At 47.0% G+C, this 20,161-nt stretch overlaps 1 protein-coding gene across 15 annotated transcripts in view; it reads left to right on the top strand.

Moving 5' to 3' along the window:
* DMD (dystrophin) overlaps window positions 1-2,483 on the top strand; it is a gene marked incomplete at its 3' end in the record, with an annotated part of 1,131,161 nt that extends 1,128,678 nt beyond the window's left edge. For all 15 annotated transcript variants that reach the window (XM_079310888.1, XM_079310881.1, XM_079310887.1 and 12 more), the window contains one exon: window positions 76-2,483. In XM_079310888.1, the coding sequence (XP_079167014.1) occupies window positions 76-173 (98 nt within the window). The remainder of the gene's footprint in view (window positions 1-75) is intronic.
* Window positions 2,484-20,161: the final 17,678 nt, after the last annotated feature.

Raw genomic sequence — 20,161 nt, 5'->3', positions numbered from 1 at the left:
GGATCTGTGAAGTTTTCCTATCCACATGCTGCCACATCCTCTTTGTTTAATTTCCTCTTTGACTTTCTTTTTCAGGCCACAATGTAGGGAGCCTTTTCCACATGGCAGACGACCTGGGAAGAGCAATGGAAACCTTAGTGACCGTGATGACTGACGACAAGGTGTTAGAATAGCAAGATGTGTTTTACAACTTCAGGCGTTCCGCATGGTTTTTATAATATTCATACTACAAAGAGGATTAGACTGTAAGAGTTTACAAGAAAACAAATCTATATTTTTGTGAAGGGTAGTGGTACTATACTGTAGATTTCAGTAGTTTCCTAAGTCTGTTACTGTTTTGTTAACAATGGCAAGTTTTACACGTCTATGCAATTGTACAAAAATTATAAGAGAACTACATGTAAAATCTTGATAGCTAAATAACTTGCCATTTCTTTATATGGAACGCATTTCGGGTTGTTTAAAAAAAAATTTATAACAGTTATAATGAAAGATTGTAAACTAAAGTGTGCTTTATAAAAATAATTGTTTATAGAAACCCCCTTTAAAAAAACCACAAAAAAATATACTGAGGCAGTGCATTTGTTTAGTTTCATTTCAGCTCTGTAACAGCATCAGAGAGATTCATGTCCTGTGTTCTTTTCCTTGCCTATCAAAAAGAAAAAAAAAAAGTATTCCTGCAGTGACACCAGAATGACCACCTTACATTTCTCATTGGTTTTGTCTGACTAGAGCTGACTTAGAAAAAATAACCAAAAAGCCTGAACTTCCAATGAAAGTAGTTTAGTTTTATCTTTCCAATAAAATTAAGAATTACATTACTTACTGTCCTGGTTTTGGACAGCAACTAGCAATTACACAGCTAGTTTGCAATAATTAAATGAAAGAGCACATTACATGACAGAGCCTGCAAAAAAAATCAATTAAAAAAAGAAAAAACTCAGAAGAAAGACGAAAAGAAGTTAACGACCATCCTGTGCTCCAGTGTCTCCTCTGCTGACTGAATTCCTGGGTACTGTTAGTAAGGGAATGCAGACATTGCTGTACTGGTTATAACCTGGGGCTGGATGGCTCAGCAGGGCTGGGAGCAGCTCTCCCTGCATTGTCACCTTTGCTGCAGAGGAGAGAGGAGAGGGAGATGCTCCCCAGCCCCAAGCACAAGCAGGGTACCCACAGAGCTCTGTCCAGCTCCCAGAGAGGGGCCCAGAGCTTTCCATTGTCACTGTCTCATCCTGCTGCAGCAGCTGGTCCCAAGGAGCTGTGGTGCTGCAAGCCACCTTTGGGAAAGGCTGTGCAAGAGTTACTGCTGTTCTTGCCTGGAATGATGATCAGGTGAAGGTAGTCACACTGCTCCATGAATATTTATCACCAAAACAAAGGCCCTGGTGCTTTGTCCTTCCCCGTTTCTCTGTACAAGGAAGCCCTGCACAATTCACTATAGATGAGAAAGAGAGGAGCTGATAGAGAAACAGATTAGCCAGCTTGACTGCAGCTCTGTGAGAGAGAGGTTTGGGTATGAGGTGCTGTCAGCAAAAGCTTTACCACTTCATTTTCTTAACCAGCTTTTAATTTTACCATAAAGTACATAGAAACACAACCATCTGACTTTATATTGCAAGAGTAAAAAAATCTGTTACCTCTTCTTGTATGAAGTGTAATTAAACTTGGGAAAGATTTTATTTTGAATGCTAGTTAACATTGAACATGGCTAGTCATGCTATTTCTACCTCACTTTGGTTTTGTGGTGTTCCTGACAATTACGTATGACAATGTTACATCATCACCACGTGTCCATTGTGTGACCAGGTCTCATTGTTTAAGTAACAACAACAACATTAATCATTTACAAAAAAAGTACAATCCCCCCCAAACCTCTGCTTTCCTAATAAAGAGCTTTTTAACACCTGATTACAATAGGAACCCTCACTATTTCTCATGGCCTTTTTTACCAAAAGGTTTAAATGGCAATTTAAGAAAGAGGTGGGTTTCTTCTTCCCCCCCTTATACATTAAACCTTCTCTTCAGAAAAATTGTGGAGGAAAAACAGATTGCACGATTGTTTTCATCAGGGTTTTGTTTTGTTTGTTTTACTTTCTAGATCTTAGTTTTGGAGTGAGTCTGTCAAAAAGTATTTAAAAAGTTGAAAGCTTTATTGCTGCTTTTTTAAGCATAATTTGGGAATTATTTCATATTCCTTATAATGACAAAGTATTAAACTGTAAAACATAATCAGTGTAGTTGAATACATAAATACCATATGGCATGTTATTTCATCGTTACTCAGTACTGGTTTATTACTTGGATATCATAATATATTGTGTTTTAACACCAACACTGTAACATTTACTAATTATTTTTATAAACTTCTGTTTTACTGCATTTTTTCACAACATACCAAATTTCACCAAATATATGCCTTACTATTGTATTATATACTGCTTTACTGTGTATATCAATAAAGCACGCAATTATGTTATATAAAAGGTGCAGGAGTTTTTGTGGAGGGTGGGCACTCACCCAGCACATCTCCCCAGCAATCCTGGCCAAACCCCCTGCTGGCATCTCCTCAGTGCCTCAGCTCTCCCTCTTTGTGGTTTTCTCCCCTGCTGAAGTTGTGAACCTTCTGTGCTCCCCAAGCTTTTGGGGGTTTGCCAGCCCCACGCTTCCTGCCTCATCCCTGACAGGACCTTCAGAGCAGAGTGACTCAGTCCAGCACTTGATAGTGTCCTTGACACCAGGCATAATGTGAGCAAAACCTCAGTGAGGCTTTGGGAAGTGTATGTTCCCATCAGAGAGGCTGATCACACATCCCCCTTATCTAGGAAATGTGCAGGCTTTGATACACAGACTGCACTCATCTGTGTCACAATGCTGCCTTTGAGCTACCTTGTGGTGGTAGAAATAATGTGATGAAAAATAATAAAACACAAAGGCAAAACCAGCATATGTTTGCCCGTTTTGATAATGCAGTGAAGAAGAAGGTGGGAATTTCCTTATTTCATTCACTTGAGGAAATAAATACACGTCCCACATCTACTCTCCCAGACTCGAGTTACTGTGGATTCACTCCCACATAAGTCAATCAGCTCTGCTGTACTGAAGTCTTCTCTGAAGCCTGTACAATCCACAAAGCACAGCAGCCCCCCATAATGACTGTTGAATTCAATTAAGCAAGAGGGAGGATAGCTCCACTCATTTACCCCACAACTGTGACCACATGATTTACAGCTCCCACATCCCATCAATAAAACCTGGTGTTCTGAGTGGTTCTTAGGAATGCTTTCCTTATGTATGTTCAGCAGAATATTCTCTTTATTTTAAGGAATGGTCAGTATGTTTCCTTTGCTCTCTGGTCAGAGGGGAAAGTTAGTTCTCTTTGATTTTGTCTGCCTTGTAAACGTGCTGTCATTTACTCCTTAACTTCAGTCTTTGCTCTACCTTTTCAATGGATGGATGGATGGATGGATGGATGGATGGATGGATGGATGATAGATAGATAGATAGATAGATAGATAGATAGATAGATAGATAGATAGATAGATAGATAAAATCCCAAGGCTCTGCTAGCCAGGTCAGCAACACTGGGGGGGTTGGAGGTTCCCTTCTCATGAGGCCACACATCTCCTCTGCTGCCCACTGCCCAGCATGGTACCAGACACAGCTCAGGCAGCACAGATCAGCTGCTGCACAGCCCCTGAGCCAGTGAGTGCTGCCCAGCCCAGCCCTGCTGCACTTTGGGAGCCCAGCACACCCTGCCAGCCCCAAGGGGCTGTGGCAGCTCTGCTCTGCTGCAGTGATGGGGCAGGAGAAACTAGGGAGGGAGACAGCTAAGCTGAGTGGAAAAGAGGCCTTTTCAGCTGAGATGGGGAAAAGGAGGGAAAGCAATGGTGTGCAGGATGCATTAAAGGTCTGCAGCTGGCAGTGTGTGTGCCTGACTCCATGGTGGTGCCTGCAGCAGAGCATCCCCAGCCTTGCTGGGCTGGGAACAGCAGCAGGCACAGTGCATGGGATGCTGCATGAGGCACAAATGCCCCCAAACCCACCCACATGCAACCAGGGTAGCTGCTGCACTCCTTGCCCAGTGGCAGCTTCCAAGCTGCTGTGGTGCTCCCTGCAGTCACTTCTGCACCAGGGTGCCCTGCAGTGCAGGACAGCTACTTTGTGCAGGGTGGGCTGGAGTTCTGGCAGCCTGCATGGACAGGGTTTTCTCCCCTGCAGAGGTGCAGGAGCAGCAGGACCTGCCTGGGGCCAGCCCCAGCCCAGGGAGCACGGGCACATCCCTGCCTTGGCCCATTTTGGCTGCCTCTGGGCACAAGTGTGCAGTCAGGCTGAAAAACAATAAATCTTCCTCTTCCTGACTCAGGCTCACTGGGAATTTGTTTCGGCTCTGAGCAAGCATATCAACTTGCTAGAAAGTGCCATAAATCTGTGCAAGAAAAATGGGCCTGCTGAGACCAACCAAGGTGTAACATTTCCATACATGAACCCCATGAGCTGATAATGCTGCTCACCAGCTGAGGAATATGACTGCAGCAAATAAGTAGCAGCTCATAGTGCCAAAAACTTGGTATAAAATCGCCTGTGGTTAAGGGAGAGATGAGAGTTAAGGAAATCTTGGAGCTACAGAAGTGAACTGTGGGACTTCACAAACACAAGGTGCTCTGTCAGCCTATTGCCTAAACCCCCACTGCTTGCCAACCCATGGCTCGTATTAGTCAGCTTGGCAATTGTTTACCAGATTTGAAAACTTCATTTTGTTGCTATAATCTGAGCATTACAGTGGATATGCTTTTTATTTAATAGCTTGCACATGCTTGTAAAAAGCTGAGTCCAAGCAAGTTCTCCCTGTTTGCTACATAAGCAGCCCACTGCTTGTAAGGCTTTCCTCTTTCTCACTCTGTCTCACACCCCTCTATGCTCACATGCACAGATACAGGGAAAGAAAAAACAACAGTACAGTATTTTATTGTCTTTCTTGCTGAATGAAAGAGGTTTTTCTCTCAAAAAATTATCTCCAGGAATAACAGCATCCTCACACCAACCTATTGGTATGCCTAAATTTGCAGCATCAGAAAAAAAAAAAAAATTAAAAAAAAGAGAGATAATTATATACACATATTTCTATAACAGGAAACCACTAGATTATGCTAATTCACTCAGCATTCCTTTATTTGTTTCCTTCACACATGCTCTATTTTGATGACCCAAACAAACAACACGGAGTGGCATTTTAGAGGTATAATCTTTCAGACCATTAACAACAATACTAAATAAGAAGGGAGTCTTTAAGACCGCATTATTACATAAAGTCAAGGACAAGCTCAGTAAATCCATCAGTTAGACCCCCATGAGGCTGTAGAAGAGGGCTTGGTCCCTGGCACATGTGGTGTCCTCCCTTCTTCATGCCTGTGTGCCATGAAAATGCTGCCAGCATCTATCTCCACATGTCCCAGCTGCTGCAGCTCACTGCCACTGCTCTGCTGTGTGAGAGGGAGAGAGCCACGTCCCTGCTCACCCCCAGAGCTGTGCTCTCCCCTCAGCAAGGCAAGAGCTCCTTCTCTTCACACTTGGAGGCAGCCAGCAAACTTGGAGCAGCTGACCTGGGAGGCAGCATGTCCAGCTGGGGAGCACAGCAGGCAGGGACCACACCTGGACCACACCAGGTCAGGCCCTGCATGGTCATTCAAGGCACAGGAGAGGCAGAGTGGAACCCCAAAGTGTTTGGAGGAACAGATGTCAGGTGTTGTGTAAACAGGGAGATTTACACAAGGGTGTTTTTATACACTGGTGGTGTAACACAGTGTGAGGTTAGAGCTATTTCAGACCAGCACCATGCCCCAAAATAAGAATAAATTGTTCATTAAAACTGTTCAAACTCCTTGCTGTTCAGTTTGGACTAAAGATGCCCTTCCTGATGGCCTCAGGTGGGTTAGTACATCATCAAAAGTATCATCATGAGAGGATTTTTGCTTCTACATCAGGGTAATTTTCAGTTGTGCCTCATTCACCAGACAAATGGGTTTATTCTAACACTGATATAGGAGATGCTTCTTTTCTCACAGAAGATTAATGGCAGTTGCCAATATAATTCCCTGCTGTATCCCACAGTGAATGTTTAGATAAAGGCTGCAACCAGCTGCAGATGATAAGACATGAAACTACTGGGGTTTTTCCTACCCACCACAAATTATGTGATTAGAAATTAGAAAATATTAGATATGCTAGAATAAATGCTAGATACATGAGTACATAGCAGCATGCACACAGACAGAGGCATGAAACACAATATTTCCCTGTGTGTGTGTACATTCATGAACACACACACATCCCAGACGTGCTCACACAAGCCCTTTGCTCTGCTGAGCCTGTGAATCATTCCATTAAAAAAATGAACTGGAATCAAATGTGTCAAAATAGATAAAGGTTGACAATATGCACTAATTCAGCTGTATGTTAAATTGTAACAGCCTGTGTTTTGCAGCAGCAGATCAGTATTTTATGAAGCTGAAGTTCCTTCAGGAATTTTGATTGCTAATGAAGTGGCTGTAAGCACATTGGCTCAATCTAAGGTCTGCTTTTGTTATTCCTCTGAAACACCTGGCAGAGCTGGCATGGCCTTCCAGCCTTGGCAGAAGATAATAAAAGGCATCAAGCCTATAACTTAGCTTCTTTCATCTTTTCTTCCTCCCCCCACTTTTTTTAACCTCACTGATAAGCTCAAAGCCTTTCTTCAGCAAGACCTTGCAGGCAGACAAACACCTTTCAATGACTTACCATGCATGTGTTTTTTTCTACCTGTTTTTGTTGGCTTCCTCTTCTACATTAAGAAAAATTGTAAGTCAAAATAGTATATGAAGGGAAAAGACCATTTGCATCTCTAGGTCTTTTAGCTGCAGGTATTCACATGGTGCCCAGAGTTTTCTATTTTCATACTGCAAAGCTGCAGTACTCCAGGCTTTTATCAGATGCTGTGAACATGGTACATGGGGGTCTGTGCCCCCCTACACACTTTTTTCAGTATATGAGGATTCCTTTAAAAGTTCTCTCATCCTTAGGATACTTCATGTCTCACAACAAAAATATGTTAACTTTTACTTTGCAGTCACTCATTTTTCGTTTCTGATGACCTGGCCTGGCTGCCCACAGTCCCTGCAGCCTTGGCTCTGCCATCACCATCAGGCATTTCCCCCTCCCCCAGCTGCCATCCCTGTACCCAACCTCACATCCCACTGTACAGCAGGATGCAATGGTGTCCCAGGCCCCCCTTAGCACCAACCCCACCAGCCTCCCCAAGGAGGTGACAAGGATGTCCCATTCCCACCCCACTCTGGCACAGGCTTCTGCCAAAATTCCCTATGACTGAAGCCAGCCAGAGCTCCCCATCCTGCTGCAGGGCTGTGCTCACCACAGCCTCATTACCCCCTGTCCCCTCATGTTTTTAACAAACCCCATAAACATCATCCCACCACAAACCTGATCCAGGGATCCCTTCCAGTGCAATTCATTTGCTTAACACTCCGTGTTGCCTTTCCTCCTGCTGAGGATTTTATTCCCCTCCACTAATTTCCCTACTGAGTCTCGTTTTTTCGTGCTTCATTAACATTTTCCTTTGTGCCACTTCTAATTCATAGCTTTACTTACAGAGCAGGCTCTGCCCCTCTGGCCCCCCTCTCCCATTCCTGCTGGGCTCTCTGCTTGCTCTCTGTGCTTAGGGACATGTAGACCTGGGTCTCATTCCTCCCTCATAACCTTGGGCTTGATTTTTTGTCTTATCTTACTCTCAAGGTCTCTAACCCTGAAGATTCTCAGTGAGAAATTCTTTCTTTTTTTAATGCACTGATGCAGGTGATTACAGTCTCTGTATGAAGGTATGCTGGTTCTCTTTTGATTATATAGGTGGGTTTTTTTCTTGTTTTGTGCCTTTGAGGCATTTGGGGTGTTTTTCTTCTGTTTGGTTGGTTGTTTTTAAGGACAGGGGTTGTCACCTTGCTGGTTTTTGGGATTTGTGTTGGCCCACATGACCAATGAGGCTGCAAACCCCCCTGTGAACCGTGACTGCCAGAGGCAGCCCAAGGACTCTGCTTCCAAAGGGGCTGCAAACTGCACAGCTCGTGTCCTGTGAAGGCAATTCACTCAAGTGGCCTATTTTATTTTTATTTTTAAAGAGATAAACACATAAAGTCATTATCCACAGAGCTTGTGGGTACCTGCACCTCGCAGAACAGCTTGCTGCAGACCTAGCAGCCACACCTGAGGCATGTTACTGAGGAAATCAGACACTAAACTCATTTTGCTGCTTACCTACACCCACCCCTCAGCACTGAGGGGCTTGGAGAGTGTGACCCCCACAGGCAAAGCTGGAGAAATGTCAGGCATCAGCAGCTCTCACTGCTCAGGGAATGGGGATGGCAGTGGCTGCTGCTGCAGGCACCAGAGCAGGGAATGGTGATAATGCCAAGGCAGGCTGAGGGGGAAAGGGCAACACAGGATCTCTCCATTGCCCTTTGAATATGGCTCCAAATTAACTGCAGTAAGTAATTACCTGTGAAAAAGTAATAGTGATGGTTTCATAGTTTAGAAGAAAACTCCTTTAATAGCAGGCTGCAAGAGACACTTCTGATTTCTCCTGCCATAAAAGGGCATTTTTTTGCTTTTGTATGAGAAAAGAAGTAGCTCACATCAGTTATTGCTAAGGCAGCTGCTTCATTATTGCATGCACTGCTGGGTATTGTATTTTCCAGACTGTTGGCTGCTGTGCTCAGGTGGCCTTCCCACCCATTCCCCCCAACCCCAATGGAAGGATTCCATTTCCGTGGAAAAGGTGGCATTTTCTCAGCTCCCCTGCACAGAGTTTTTCTCCAGCTAGGCTCTGTGTATGATCCCAGAACTTTGATCCTTGCCCAGCACCTGCAGAATAACTTTTCTGACTTCTATGCAATTTACACAGATTATTTGTCCTTCTTCCTTTTGCCGTCAGTGACAAAGCACTGAGAGCCAAGGAGAGCCAGCTGAGTGTGGCACAGCCTTCCAGTATCCCACAGCAGGAGAGAGCTTTGGGATGCCTGCTGAGGCAGGGTTTTCAGTAACAAAGGGGTCATTGCCCCACAGCTCCCAGGCTGCCCAGGCCAGGAGACACATTGCTGGTTGGGATCTGCCCTTTAATTCCCTTTTCTACAGCTCCCTGCCTGCCTGGGAGTCACCTCTGTGACCTGGAGCTGCCACTCCCAGTGAGGGCCATGCACAAGCAGGAACATAAACACCATAATTGCCTTTTGCTGGGGTCAGGGCTGGCCAAGATTCACCTTCTTCTTCCTCAGTCTCTTTGCACTGATTTGAGTTATTTAAGAAAAGAACAGCACAGAAATGAGTCATCCCAAAAGTCCTTTCCATGTGCCCCAGGCTCTGCTGCCCTTGCCTGTAACACTTTAAAGGATAATCTGTGTGGAATGATGGGGGCACCTCTATCCTCTCTGCACTGAGCCTCCTGGCACTGAGAAACCTTGCCCCTTCCTTCTGGGGCAGGAGCTTTAACCTAAGTTAATGAAACCTAAGTTAATGCCACCTAAATCCAGCATTTCCAAAGTGTGGGCACCTCCTAGTCTCACCTATGAAAGGAAAGCTATTGAAGTTAGTGCTCCTGGTCTTACTCCTTTCCCTTTTTCCTTCCCCCTCCCTGTTGCCTCCTCACCTTCACTCTGGAGCTGTGGGAACAGGGGTCCTGAGCTGGCAGCAGCATCCCCACACACCACCCTGACCCCACAGCCCTGACCCCACAGCCCTGACCCCACTCTGGCTTTCTTGGTGCTGTCACAGCAAGTGTTGCATGACACTGAATCAGCTCAGCTCCATGAATTTCATCTGTGAGGCACAAAGTGAGCGAGCTGTGGCTGTGCCAGGTCACAAAGCACAGCCCCAGAGCACACAGGCTCCAGTGCAGAGCAGGGCAGTGCTGTCTGTGCATCTGCCCTGGTGTCCTGCAGCTTCCTTCTGTGATTCCACATGGCTCTGCTGAGCACTTTAATGGACTGTGTGGTATAACAAACACTGGGGGAAGTGCTCAGTGCTGTGAACTGGATGGTCACTTAAAAAGCCATAAGATCTAGAGAGACAGAGAGCTGCATGCATTTTTTGTGCCATTACTGCACAGGAACTGAGCAATCCTGCAGGCTGGATCCATTATGTGCAGCACATCATCCTCTGACATGGAGAAGAGACACGGGATCATTCCCAAAATATCCTTCCCCACTGATAAATTGCAGGGAGCAGGTTGGCAGCTGCTCAGTGTGAAGGATAACCTACTTAGGATGAGCACGTGTGTGATGCTATCAGAAATATTGATGCAGTGACAGCCCCCGTGACAGCTTTGAGGAAGGGGTTGTATCAAATCACAATTTGCAGAAGTGCAAGGGAGACAGCAGCCTCTTAGCAAAGCCACCCCACATTCCCCCAGGCTGGGCTTTTCCCTCAGCACCAGGATATTTGCTCTCTGTCCACCCATGTAGTGAATGCAAGTATAGGAGAGAGAAATTAGGTGGACACCATTGTGTTCAGTGGGTGCTGGAGAGGAGTGCCTGTGTGCCAGAACACAACTTTGGGAAACCCCCTGCAGAGGTGCCTCCAAATTATCAGACACACCTCAGGGAGATGGCACAGAAGGGCTGGGGCCATTTCTGAGGGATGAGGATTTGGGAATCCCTGGAGCCAGATCAGGCCTTTGCACAGGGGGATGTAAATCCATTCTTCCTGATGGTGGGAGTGGGGGATAAGGAGGATGCACAGGGGAAGCAAAGTGGTAAGAGGGCAACTCATTGTTTGAGGTGTTTTTGTTCACACATGGCTCCAGGTATTTCAGGAGATAATTTTGAGGTGGAACAGGCTGTGGGACACCTTGTTCAGCAGTGTACTTGCAGCACAGGCCTCTTTAAGGCAGAAATAGTTTAATTTATGAAAGGCTCACGTGGAGATTTCCTGGCTGAGGCAGGAGCACAAGGCAACTGATGTTTTCCAAGGCAGTCATCCATTAACAGGCGATTTCCCCATCCCTCCCTGAACTCTACAGCCCTCTGCTAAGCTCTGGTGCACATCATTTCTGTAAGCACAAACCAGCATTTTAATTTTAAGCACTTGACAGTGTCATGGGTTTCATTTCAGTTGTTCTTACATGCAGTAAGACCCCAGGTTTTATGCTGCACTCCAGTAAAGGCAGCAAATAGCAACACAAGGAGCAAATTGCTTGGAGCTTGACATTTCTTCTGTAATCTAACAGAAAGAAAGAGAGAAAGGGGGCAGGGAGAGAGGGAAAGAGAAGGAAAGAAGCTCTAAAACTGTAGGAGCTAACAAAACAGCCATAAAATATTTCTGCTCCCCCCAGTTAATATTTAATATGAAGTGTAGGTAGGATGCTGCACCAGTCTGAAGTGGGAGCCCCTGACTGAGCACACTAAATGCAACTGTACATGAGTAAATGCAGCCATACACGACAATCAAACCTGCCTGCACACTGGGAATATTCTCTTCAGTCACAGCTAAGAAAACAACAAATCTTTCTCTCTCCTGCAGCCAGCCCCAGTGCCTTTGCTACCTTTGGTGATTGCACTGCAGTCTGCAAAGCAGCTGGGGGCACAGATGTGTCTGTAAGCAGCAGGGGTTATATAGAAATACATATATATCTAATCAAACTTTTATTAACCCGTGGCCTTCCAGCTCAAAAAAGGCATGGTCAAAGCAGCCATGATTTGTAACAGCTTCAGCCTCCTGACTGAGTGGAAAATCATTTGCAAACTACTGATTTTCTGTGAAGGGTTTCATTATGTGCCAGCATTTTCCAGGGGTCCTTGGGCAGCTCTGAAGACTGCTCTGGATTGCTGAGCTGAGGGGATGCCCTGGGACTGGCACTGGGTGTCCAGGGCTGAGCAGCACCTGCAGTACCCACAGCTGGACCCCTGCAGCAGGGTAGGGGATGTCTCTCACAGAGAGGGGGCATGAGGATGTTTCAGCTGGGAAGTCTTAGTTTTGGGTTGCTTGTGTGGCTTTTTGTTCCATTTCAGCTCAGTGAGGTGCCCAGCCTTGGGGAGGGCACTCCTGACACCCTCTCACCAGCTGTAATGGGGAGTCAGGGCTTGTTGCTCCTGCTGCCAGCCTGGAGTGCTGGATCCAACATCCCAGTGGGGAAAACAGACACAGAGAAGCCTTTTCCTTCTTAAACAAGCAAGCAACAAGGAACTCTTTGCCTCAAATATTAGCAAGCTATGCAACAATCCTGATACTCAGATTTCCAAAAAGTTTCTGTTTTTCATTCTTTAGTAGCTCCCATAGGATGCCCTAAAGCTGTCCCAATAGCTCCAACTCATTTGCAAATTATCCCTCATTCACCCCATCCCAGCCCTGCTCCAGGGGCTGCTTCTTACCCACCCCCCAGCTCCCCCTCTCTGTCCTGGGAGCTCTGGGGGTGTTCTCACTCCAGACTTTCTTCCCCCTCTGCCAGCTCCACAAGGTGCCTTTGGGGTGCACAGGGAGGGCAGGAGCCTCCTCAGCCTCTCCTGAGAGCCATGGCACAGCAGCTCTGCTGCCAAAGGAGCTGTGCCTTCCCTGGGGACAGCAGGGACAGGGGCCACCATAGCCATGACAGTAGGGGATGAGGGAGCTCAGCACCAAAAGCACCACAGGAGGATTTATTCCAGTGGGGAAGAAGTGGAGGGAAGGGCCAAGCACCTGGAGCAGGAAGACTTCCTCAGCCAACCTGCTCAAATAAGCACTATCTCCACCTGTGAGGCAGCAAAACTGGGATGAAGGGGTGGGAGAGAAAATGAAAGCTTAATTCAATGTCAGTCCTGCATAGAGGTGATCTTGGGGCAGCTTGTGGCACACTATTGCCTCAAAAGTGGTGGCTCACAGCTCAATCTTTCTGCTGCAGTTTTCACTTCAGCTACAGCCTGGCAGTCACAGTGACTGCTGCTTGTTGCCTTTGTGCCATGCTCCTCCTGGCTGCCTGCCTTTTCCAGAAGGCTTTTACCCCCTCTCCCTCTCTGGGTGCCTTATTCCCCCTCCATTCTGTCACCAGCTCTTCTCTTTGTTCTGGGGGCTCTGTCCCCCATCCCCACATGCCTTTGACTGTCACACACGGTACAGAGAGCAGGAATCCACCCAGCCAGCCCTGCAGCTCTCAGACACTCTGTCCCCATCACCTACAGCTGTCCAGCCATGGGGAAGCTGTTGCTGTTCTGCTTCCCACCCCAGAAACTCAGCACGGTGAGACCTGCCTGATTCCCCCATGGGAGGTGGTGAGGCAGGGCTGGCACAGCAGGAAGGGACAGTGGGACAGTGGGACAGTGGGACACAGGGCTCTCTGGGCTGCTCGCTGGCACTGGCCATGGCCTTTGAGGGCAGCACAGGGTCCCACTGGCTCACAGCCCTGGTGCAGCTCGTGCACCACCCAAATTTCCCAGAAAGTGTTCCCCCTGGACACATACAGGGTTGGATGAGCTGGGTACAGCCTCTGCAGCTCAACAAAGGAAGGGGCAGAAATGTCAGCCAGCATTTGCCTCCTTCAGGCAGGCAGAGCACAGGTTGCTGGTGCACAGCAGGGGGATGTATCAAACACAAACGTTGTTCTATTACCTCTGGGGGAAGGTAAGCACAAACAATCAGATGTCCTTTCCTATTTTCTGTGTCTCCCTCTGCGATGCTGATAGAGGGACTCCAAATGTTTCCAAGCAGGCAGTGCCTATCTGCAGCAGGCAGGCAATTTCCAAATGTATTAGCAGCACAGAGTCAATAGAGAAATAGCAGTCCAGCATATCATCCAATTTTCAAATGTAAATAACTAGACCACTGTTAATTTGAGGGACTGCAGCAGGGAATAAAACGAGCCTGGAAAACACACAGAGCAATGACCGCTGGTCGTAATCCATTCCCTTCAGGCACGCCTGTGGCTTTTCCCTGCTGGCTGCTGTGCTGCAGGGCAGAGGAAAACCAGTGGTTTTGCATGTGAGGAGTGGGATGAGCCCCACCAGGAGAGAGGGAGGGCAGGCTGCTCCCAGGAGTGCCAGCCAGACACAGGATCAGCCCTGCCTCCCCTCCTGCTCTGGCACAGCTGGCAGGGAGAGGACACTGCAGAGGGGCACTGGCACTGCCACCAGCAGCAGGGCTTGGCTGCTCTCTGGAGACCCTGCTCCTCCCCTGCTGTCCTCAGCAGCAGCAGCACCTCAATGTCCCATCTCAAAACCAGCACTGATAAGGCATTCCCTGGCTGAGTAAGGCATGAGAGGAAACATCTGCCTCCCTCCACAGTGAGGAGAAGGAAAAGAGGGAGAAACCTTGAGGGGATCTTGGGAAGGTGACAGAGGAGGGGGAGGAAAGATGCTTATAGCAAAAAGCCTCTTGGGGCTTGCCAGTGTAACTGAGAGTAAAATTGACCCCTTGTCTACCCCACTACTATAGCACTGCTGAAGGGAGAGCCCTTAAATCCCATCTCTGGGGGCACATGCCAGCCTACAGAGAGCCCCGAGGAGGGAATGTGCTGCAAGTGCAGCCAAGATGCAGTGGAGGGGTAGCTGGTGAAATTGTCCTTGCCCTTGCTGGAATTCTGGGGGACAAGAAAATGGCTCTGGAACAAAGAGAGGCAGAGACAAAATTGGTCTGTTCAAAGGAGGAGACCAAGCAGGCAGATGGTGCCTTGTGTAAATCTGCTGGTCTCCACTGAACCCAGCAGGAATGGGCAGGTTTAGCTCAGTCCAGTGAGTTCAACCCAGGGCTCCCTGTCCTACTTTCTGCTTTCCTCACTCCCTTTCTGAACCAGCAGTGGACATCTGTGTGGTAAAAAGTCTTAGCTGAAAACCATAAAACAACATTGCTAGAAGAGTTAAAAAGATTGTTGCTTACCTTATCGTTCTATCCACTCATTCGTTTGTTGGTTCTTTGATCAAGTTGTTATGTTCTTTTCCCCAGTTAAATGTAGTCCCTATGTAATTCAAACCCTGGTTTATTGTATTTCCCCTATCCCAGTTACTTCCTCCTTCCGCCCTTCCCCTTACCTCATTTCCGGCCTTACCATTTCCGCCCTTTCCCTTACCTCATTTCCGGCCTGCTGCTGCCTGCCTATCAAGTTAGCCACACCCTATATGTAAATCTCCAGAAGTTTCCCAGTACCACCATTACTGGAAGTTGTTGTTGAAGAAAAGATTCACAAAAATAGTCAACCAACACCGAACCCAAGTTCACAGATCATCTCAACTAACAAGCCAAGTCACCTGCAATATGTCCTTTGTAACTGTTTAATCACCACAACCTTAAGGGCAGTTAAGAAGAATGACACCCCCAGACCAATGAGCCACTATTGAGATCTCGGACGTGTCCGTGAGGCTGAGACTCCCATCCCTACGTTCGTCGGGATCGGCAGGACCTCCTCCCGGCGTTGCCTGGCAGCAGCAGCAGCAGCAGCAGGCGTAGGGCCTACTCCCTGTGACCCCCCATTAATAAAGAGCTGTTTAATAAAGGCCTTGGCCCTGCTACATTCATTACAACTTGGGGGCTCGTCCGGGATAGGCCACGCCCAGAAGAGGACGTCGGAGGGGGAGGCACCACCCCGAAGAGGCCCTCTGGGACAGCTGGCCACCCCGGACCCGGAGCTGCGCGGAACCAGGACAACGCCTGGAGCACCGGTAAGTAGACCGGTGGCGGGCACGGGAGGCGAGCGAGTGTGGTGTGGATGAGACGGGGGCTGGCAGCTCAGACCCCCGAAGCGAGTGTGGACCCCTGAGTACCGCGGTTCCGGACTCCCGCGAGGGGGCCGGCCGGGAAAAGGGGGAAGCGAGTGAGGCCTACCAAGGCCTAGAGCGTGAAAGAGGCGCCTCCTTGGGGCCTAGGCCCAAGCTTGGGGAAGAAGGAGAACCTTCGCTAGGACCTAGCTTTCTGTCGGTTGGGGAAGGAGGGGAACTTTCGCTAGGACCCAGCTTTCTGTTGGTTGGGGAAGAAGGAGAACCTTCGCTAGGACCCAGCTTTCTGTCGGTTGGGGAAGGAGGGGAACCTTCGCTAGGACCCAGCTTTCTCTTGCTTGGGGAAGAAGGAGAACCTTCGCTAGGACCCAGCTTTCTCTTGCTTGGGGAAGAAGGAGAACCTTCGCTAGGACCCAGGTTTCTGTCGGTTGGGAAAGAGGAGAGAACCTCACTAGGACCCACCACTGTGTTTATTTTCAAAGAAGGGGGGGTGCAGGAAGGGGCAGCCGGCGCCCCGCTGGGACCGAGCCCCCCAGGGACGAGGGTTTAGGAAGGGGTATCCGGGCCCCGCTGGGACCTTACCTGACTCCCACCGGTGGAACTGAGAAGAGTAGAGGGAGGGGGCGACCGGGGCCCCGTTAGAGACCGGCTCTATCTCAGTTTAACTGTGGACCAGGAAGGAGCATAGGGAGGGGGATATAGGTAAACCCCAGTAGTGACCAGCTCTTTCCTTTGCCCTGTTTTAGTTGCCCGTCATTAAATTTGCTTTGAAGTAGGGGCACCGTATATTTTTTTTTTAAAGAAAGAAATTATACGTTAAGTTAGAAAGGGCCAAATTTTTTGTTGAGTGTGTCTTTAGTTGCCTGTCAGTTGTTTCCTTTCGAGTAGAGGCACAGTAAGTTTCTGTTAGGCCCGTTTGAAAAATCACTATGGGGTCTTGTATGAGTCAAAAGAGTAGAGCGAAAGAGAACAAAAATGTAAAGAACATCCCTCCTGATAGCCCTTTGGCGATAATGTTAAATAAGTGGGATACTTGTGAAGCTACTAAAAAGTTAGATAAAATAAAAATGATCCATTATTGTGTTGAAGTATGGCCAAAGTTAGATTTACCAGGAGCATGGCCATGGTTCGGTACCCAAGATCCATGGATGTGTACAATGCTGAATCAATATTTAAAGACTTGGGGAGGATCAAATGTGGAACAACTTGAATACGCAGCTTGTTGGAGAGGGAGTAGAGCAAAAGAAGAACCAATAAAGATATGTAAAGTAGTAGAGAAAAAGGGACAAAGGAACGAGGAAGAGAAAAATAAAAGTAAATGGGACCCCCTTGATTATCTTCCCCCTCTTCCCCCGCCTGTCAATAACCCCGATTACCCACTTCCTCCTCCTCCGACCGTCACTCCCCTTCAACCTCCTCTTCCTCCTCTTCCGTCCATTACTTCCTTCGAACCCCCTGCTGTTTCTCTACCCACCAATGCTTCCAATAACCTTCCTTCTGCTCCATCTGTCAATTCTCCTCCTACCTCCTCTCCACCCACCAACACCCCCACTTACTTTCCTTCTTCTGTTCCACTTGTCAATTCTCCTCCTCCTCCTCCTCAAGCATCTAGCATAACTCCCCGGTCACCACCTTCCCTTAGTACCCCTATTCCAAATCAGCTTTTTTTACCTATGTGCCCACTTCCCAACCTGCCTTCACCCCTAGTATCTCCACAAACCCCAATTCCTCCTGCCTTGGTTCAGGCCCCTCCACCAATAGGTGTCCCTTCACCTCCTTCCAATTGGGAACTGAGTCTATCTCCATCCAACAGTAGCTCTTCCTCCAGTAATCAACAGAACCCTGTACCGGCACAAGCAGAGGGACCATATTATAATACGAGGTCAAGGGCAGCAAAAGCAGAAAGGATGTTTCCACTCAGGGAAGTCCCTATGGGAGGAATAGAGGGCAGACTTGGGTTTGTAGACGCACCGTTGACGGCCTCAGAAGTGAGAGGATTTAAAAAAGAAATTGGGAATTTAGTGGAAGATCCCGTAGGCATTGCCGAACAGGTAGATCAGTTCTTAGGACCTAGCATTTATACTTGGAGAGAAATGAATTCAGTTATAAATATACTATTCAACCCAGAGGAAGTTAGGATGATTAGAGAAGCCGGCCTACGCATATGGGAGAGGGAAAACCGGCAAGGACCACCGGGTGACTATAAACTACCTCTCACAGACCCGGGATGGAACCCAAACCAAGAAGAGGGGAGGCGGAATATGATTGACTATCGAGCTTTAATAGTGAGGGGAATAAGAGAGTCTGTTCCTCGCCAAAGTAACACCAAATTGGCCTTTGGAGCAGTACAAGAAAAAGATGAAACCCCATCCGCGTGGTTAAATCGGTTAAGGAAGAACTTTCAGCTGTACTCTAGTATAGATCCTGATAGTCCGGATGGCCAAGCAGTATTAAGAGTACATTTTGTCACCAAATCTTGGCCTGACATCCGAAGGAAATTAGAAAAGATGGAAGACTGGCAGGAAAAAGGGATAAATGAACTACTTAAAGAGGCTCTAAGGGTGTATCTGAGAAGGGAAGAGGAGAAAGCGAAATCGAACGCCCGAGTGATGGTAGCGATAGCTAGAGAATGTATAAATGCAACTGGAAATAAGCTAGAGAAGCCATGTGGATCTAGAGAAGGAGAACCTAAGATTGCGCCAGGCGCAGGAGGTTCTAATGCCAACCCTTGGCAGAAGGTCGGAAAATTTCAGGGCAGATGTTATTACTGTGGTGAAGTGGGTCATCTCAAAAGGTACTGTAAAAAGATTGCCATCGATGAAGCAATTGAAAAAGAACAGGAAAATTTAAAAAAGATTCTGAGAGGGGAAGATTAGGGGTGTCAGGGGCTCTTCCCTTTAGGGGACCCAATGAAACATCTAGATGAGCCCTTGATAAACCTCAATGTTGGTCCCCAGAATTTAAGTTTTGAGTTCTTAGTTGACACGGGAGCTGATCGGTCCAGTTTGAAAGATCTTCCAGTAGGAGTCCATATTAGTAATCGAACGTGCGAAGTAATAGGAGCTGAAGGGACACCCTTCAAAGCACCAATAATTGAAGGAGTAGAGTTAAAAGGAAACTTTAAACAGTGTGTGGCAGAGATGATTTATTTACCACATTTAGAAAAGAATTTGTTAGGGAGAGATTTACAAGTTAAGTTAGGAATAGCAGTTATTCCAGAAAATGGGAGGATGGTTGTGCGTATTATGAAATTGACCGAAAAAGATATAAGTGAAATCAATCCCCAAGTATGGGCAAAAGAAGGGAAAACTGGCTTTTTAGACATAACGCCAATAAAAGTGCAAATGCAAGAAGGAACTACCCCAGTCAAGGTAAAACAGTACCCAATATCAGAAAAGGGTAGAGAAGGACTAGCCCCAATTATAGACCACCTTCTGGCGGAAGGTGTGTTAGAACCATGCATGTCCCCCCATAACACCCCAATTTTAGCAGTCAAAAAGGCAGAGGGAAAATATAGATTAGTCCAGGATTTGAGAGAAATTAATAAAAAAATCATCGCTAGACATCCTGTGGTGTCTAACCCTTACACTCTGTTGAGTAAAATTCCCAGGGAACATGCATGGTTCACCACCATAGATTTAAAAGATGCCTTTTGGGCGTGTCCGCTAGCAGAAGAATGCCGTGACTGGTTTGCATTCGAGTGGGAGTACCCAGGAGGGAAGAGAAAACAACAATTAAGGTGGACCCGTCTACCTCAAGGATTTACTGAGTCCCCCAATCTTTTCGGACAGGCTCTAGAAGAACTATTAGACCAGTTCACCCCTGAAATGAGACACGAATCCTCCAATATGTAGATGATTTGTTAATATCTGGAAAAGAACAACAGCTAGTTAGAACAACTAGTATAAAACTCCTTAACTTTCTGGGAGAAAAGGGTCTAAAAGTATCCCGGAACAAATTGCAGTTCGTTGAACCAGAAGTGACATACCTTGGTCATATAATTGGAAATGGATACAAAAAGTTAAGCCCCGAAAGAATTTCGGGCATACTAGCCATTTCGACCCCAAAAAACTAAACATGACATTCGAAAACTTTTAGGCTTGTTTGGATACTGTAAATTATGGTTAGACAAATATACTCAAAGTGTAAAATTTCTTTATGAAAAATTAGTAAACCCTGAACCCATAAATTGGACTGCACAAGACGAAAAACAATTAGAAGAATTAAAAGAGAAATTATCTTCGGCCCCAGTCCTAAGTTTACCAGATCTCACAAAGGAGTTTGAACTATTCACGAACACTGAAAGGGGAGTAGCTTACGGTGTACTAACTCAGGAATGGGGGGGTTGTCGAAAGCCAATAGCTTACCTCTCTAAATTATTAGATCCAGTAGCAAAAGGATGGCCACTATGTCTCCAAGCAATTGCGGCTGCAGTAATTTTGATAGAG

The sequence above is a fragment of the Erithacus rubecula genome, assembly GCF_903797595.1.
Source record: "Erithacus rubecula genome assembly, chromosome: 1".
Lineage (NCBI taxonomy): Eukaryota > Metazoa > Chordata > Aves > Passeriformes > Muscicapidae > Erithacus > Erithacus rubecula.
Note: the sequence above shows the minus strand (reverse complement) of the source record. Positions and strands in the feature narration are given on the sequence as shown.